The sequence below is a fragment of the Microtus ochrogaster genome, chromosome 5, assembly GCF_000317375.1.
Source record: "Microtus ochrogaster isolate Prairie Vole_2 chromosome 5, MicOch1.0, whole genome shotgun sequence".
Taxonomy (NCBI): Eukaryota; Metazoa; Chordata; class Mammalia; order Rodentia; family Cricetidae; genus Microtus; species Microtus ochrogaster.
In genome coordinates, this window is record NC_022012.1 from 48,054,306 (window position 1) to 48,058,883 (window position 4,578).

The window sequence follows — 4,578 nt, forward strand, 5'->3', positions numbered from 1 at the left end:
TGTGCCGGGTGTGGTAGTGCTGGCCTGTGAATCCCAGCCCTCGGGAAGCAGGAAGAGTGTTGCGAGGTCGAGATTAGCCTCGGCTACTTGAGGCGTTCCAGAATAGTCAGGGCTACAGAGTGAGGTCAAACAAGCTAGCCAAATCAACTCCACCCACCCGGGTTCGGGGGGGGGGGAACCCAACCCCCAATCTCTTAAATGTACACTGTGTCCTACCCAGCACCGACACTAGCTGAGAAAACAAACCTGCCTTTTCTCTCCCCAAACTCCCCCCCCCCCCCCCCCCCCCCCCCCCCCCCCCCCCCCCCGCCCTCCAGCTTCCAGCTTCCCTGAGGTGCCAGGTGATGATCTGTAAAAGCATCCTCTGGCCCTAAGGGCTTGACAGTTAATGATTTGTCGCACGAGCCGGGGACGCGAGCGCGCGAGCGAGCGCAGCAGGAGAGCAAGGCAAGGCGCGAGCAGGGACCGCGCTGTCCTCACAGGCGCCGCCTCCTGTCTTCCGGGCCGGGGCACTTCTCGGGATTCGGGCACGAGAGGCTCGTAGGGACCCCATGGAGGCCGAATCGCCAGCGAGCGCAGGGGTCACGGAGCCCCAGGCGTTGGGCTCCGTGGCCACGATCGGTAGCCACCTGAGCAGGATCCGAAGCAAACTCTTCACCTGGTGAGTGCAGCGCGGGGCGGGCCCGGGTGGCGGGACCCGCGCACACGTGTCTGCAGGGCCGGCGTCGCCCCGACTTGGGTTCGGAGCACTCCTCACTCGCACCCGGAAGGTCTCGAGACGTTTCAACTGGGTGCTCCCATACCGTGGCACACCCTTAGAAACCGCGGCGATGGTTTTCAGAGGATGTGCAAGGGGATTCATCCAGCTGGCACTGTGAGATCGGTCCCCGCGCCCTCGCGGCAGGGTGGGTGTCCCCGTGGACGCAGTGGAGGAGGGCTGCCCACCCTGTAGCGTGGCAGGTGAAGTGCTGCCCTTCCTGGCGCGGCGCCCGCATTCTTTCAGCCTCCAACCGGAGTTCACTCAAGTGAGCAAGCTGGGTTAAGTTTTGTGCTGTGGTAAACCGGACGGAGGCTGCGTCTACCCTGTTTTGGGGCCTGAGCGAGGTGACGTGACCACCTCCGGAGCGACGGTCCAGGGAAGCAGGTGGCTGATGTCACTGTGCTCCGTGGGGCCCTAGGTAGGGAGGGATGATCTTAAAGACTTGGCAGCGACTCTGGGGAAAGCTTTCTGTGGTCGCTGGACGACTTGCGTTCTGAAGACATATAGAGGCTAACATCCAAATAATGAAATCCATTTACCGAGCATTCACTCCGTGCCAGGCACTGCGCTTAGCCATTTATGTGGACAATAGCACCGCATCTCCTTCACTTTAGGATATGGCGCTATTGTTAGACCCACTTTCTAGGTAGGGAAACACAAGGCTAAGCCATTCGTTCACCTGGGGATTATGAGAGAGCCAGGGTTACAGGCATATGTCACTATCCACCCTGAGCAATGAATTTCAGGAAAGATTTTGAAAGCTACACCCTTGAAAAGGCATCTCACTTTCAGAGCTGGTCAATAAATGTGTATACATGCATTTTTTTTTGTCACAAATAAGCATAGTTTTAAAATAGATGGCGCATGTTCAAAGGAGTAGATTGGCCCCAAATCGACCATTTTCTTCCAGCTGTGTAATGTCCTGGTATTTTAGCAGTGATTTCTTAGCGGGGAGATGTTACCGTGACATAACTAAGGGGACAGACTTTGAATTCAAATCTTAGTGACCTGGCCTTGCTTGGACAAGTCACCCAGTTCTTGTGTGCTATTTGAAGATCGTGGCGGTATCGCAGCGCAGTGTGAGAGAGAGTTCATGTTTAGCTGGGTTCAGTTCTCAACAAGGGCAAAAAAAAAAAAAAAAAAAATGGGGGTGGGTTGGAAAGGCTCCTGCCACCAAGCCGGATTACCTGAGTTCAATACCCAGAACATACACTTTGGAAGGAGCTTCAAGTTCCCCTAACTATCCTCTGATCTCTCTACACGTGTGCTGTGGCATGTAGACCACACATATAAACAACATAGGCTGTAAATAAATAAATAAATAAATAAATAAATAAATAAATAATGCAAGAAAAGATTACTAGCAGTCTTCACCATCACTTCCCCCCACCTGCTTAGCCTGCAGGGCTGTGAGAGGATTCGCTGGTTGACCACACAGCAGTGGGAAGAGAGAGCCCTTTTCAGTGTCCTGCATGGGCTAGTTGTCACCACCAGCGCTCTCCTTTCCTCGGTAATGGGAACAGGTGGTTACTGGGAAGATGCCAGTGACCCTAAGGCTGGGGTAGATAATCTAGCAGATCTCAGCTCAACAAGAAGTACCAAGAACTAGCAAGCGTGATTTTTCTCTTCGTAGCATAGTGTTTTCAGATAGTATGTTTCATGATCAGAAGAGTCTAGGAGCCCCATGGGATTTTTTTCCTTCTCTGAGGTTTATTTTGCACCCCCCTGAGGCCTTTTACTCTTGTGTGATGGTGGTTTGTGGGTGTTTTACATTCCTGGAGGATGGGCCTGCATTACAGCAGGCCTTGCTCTTCTCCCTTGTGCATTTTGCACAGTCCTTAGCTCAAGAATGAATGAATGAATGGATAGCTGAGAGATGACAAAGTTCTTTTATTCCTACTTTTCTTTGGTCATAAACCATTTCTTTTTCTTATCCAGAATTGCATGCTAGGAAAGGAAGTTTAGCTCAGCAGTATGGTGCTGGAGTCATGGCAGAGCCCACGAACAACATTTGCTCATCTTCTGCTTTTAGCCACCCACACCCTTTTTTCATGCGGTGTCTCTCTGTTGTCTTCAAGCTGGTCACTTGCTCTTGTGTTTAAATGATCCTCTTGCCTGAACCCCTGAGTACCTGGAACTACAAGGTGTATGTATCTGGTTTCCATGACAAAGTTCATTATGCCTCCTATTCATTAACCACACTCCAAATGCCTCCCTGTGTTGATGTTTATTCTGAGGATCACAGCCTGCAATTTTCCTTCTTTGTTATTGCTATTTTTTGGTGTGTCAAATAGGCCACGCTGACTTTCAAGTTGCTGCATCATCTGCAGCTGGTCTTGAACTCCTAACATTCTTGTCCAGGGAACTGTGGGGTGTGGAGAAAAGACAGGACACAGGGAGATAGCTTATAGTTTCATAGAGTTTTTTAAATTTTGTTTTGTTTTTCCTTTTCTGTTCTTTTCACCGAGAATACCACTTTTGACATGTGGGTACTAAATACAGGAAAAAGTTAATGGCCTGAAGCGGATTGCCTTCTTTATCTGAAGTGTATATTCTAGGTGACCCCAACTCTTGACATCTCTCTCTCCCTTAGGGTACAGACATTTTTTCTTTGGGGTTGATGACTAGCTGATTATGGTGGTACCTAACTGTAGTCCCCAGCACTCAGAAAGTGGGAGGGAATGTTCAAAGGCATGCTGGGAGTTCAAGGCCAACCATAGTGACCCCTTGTCTCAAAGACAGAGGAGAGGGAAACGTCTCGAATCCTTGGAGTGCTCATCCCACAAGTTCAATGGCACTAATTGTCTGAAGCATTCAGGGTAACAGCCCCAGAATATCCCCCAACAGGTTCCGTCACAGAACCTGGCTATGTTTTTCCTAAACGGGGTTTCTTTACGTAGCCCTAGCTGTCCTTGAACTTGCTTTTGCCCACGAAACAGACTGGCCTTGAACTCAGAGGTCTACCTGCCTCTGCCTCCCAAGTGCTGGAATTAAAGGCACGCACAGCCACCACCCTCACCTTGAACCTGACTTTTGTTGTTTATGGCTCTCGAGTCAAATGAAATATTCTAACAAAAAGCTTGGATTTCCAGAAGTGCCAGAGACACTTAGTATTTTTACACTATCAGGCAGTTTACCGTCTGACAAGGCCTTAATTTATTCATATATTTCAAAATGCATATTCTGTATGATTGTCAACTTTCTATCTCTAGCAGAAAACTTAATTATTTCATGTGCTTATCTTTTTCTTTAACCAATGAAGGATAAAGTTTTGAGACAGAACTTTCTATTGTATTCTTTTTGTATTTTTGTAATGCCATGCCAGTCAGGTTTCTTTTTTTCATTCAATACACCTTAGCTATCTATATCCAGGTCCAGGCCCTGTTTAATTCCTGTTTCCAAGAAGGTTCATAATCAAATTATAGTAAAGGAATCATGGTAAGTGCCAGAGGAGTAAGTCCAAAGTTCAGTGGTGGTGCTGGGCTACGGTAGTGAAGAGAGCTGCCTTCCAAAGTTCAGGGTTGGCACAGAGGAGAGCAGAGAACAGGCCTGCCAGGGTGAGGGGCAGCTGAGAAGCTTGAGGTTTTCTTCCTACCAGATGAGAGAGGTAGCAAGATTGGAAGGGCTAGAGAGGGTGTTGCTTAAAGGACTGGAAGGAGCTTAGTGTGTGGAGGGCACGGACTGGAGGAGGCTGAGCCGTAGTCGCTCATCAGCCTACAAGCGAGCTCTTTATTTCTGTCCGTGTATAGGACAGTCCACAGGAGGGGAGCACTCTTTATCACCACCCATCAGTCCACAGGAGGGGAGCACTCCTTGTC

The 4,578-nt window shown here is 49.4% G+C and overlaps 1 protein-coding gene across 1 annotated transcript in view; it reads left to right on the forward strand.

Annotated features, from left to right (window-relative positions):
- Positions 1 to 348: 348 nt before the first annotated feature.
- Positions 349 to 4,578, forward strand: part of Slc35f2 (solute carrier family 35 member F2) — a 42,101-nt gene continuing 37,871 nt past the window's right edge. Inside the window, exon 1 of the mRNA XM_005347360.3 lies at positions 349 to 661. Within this exon, the coding sequence (XP_005347417.1) occupies positions 552 to 661 (110 nt within the window). The 5' untranslated portion in view covers positions 349 to 551. The remainder of the gene's footprint in view (positions 662 to 4,578) is intronic.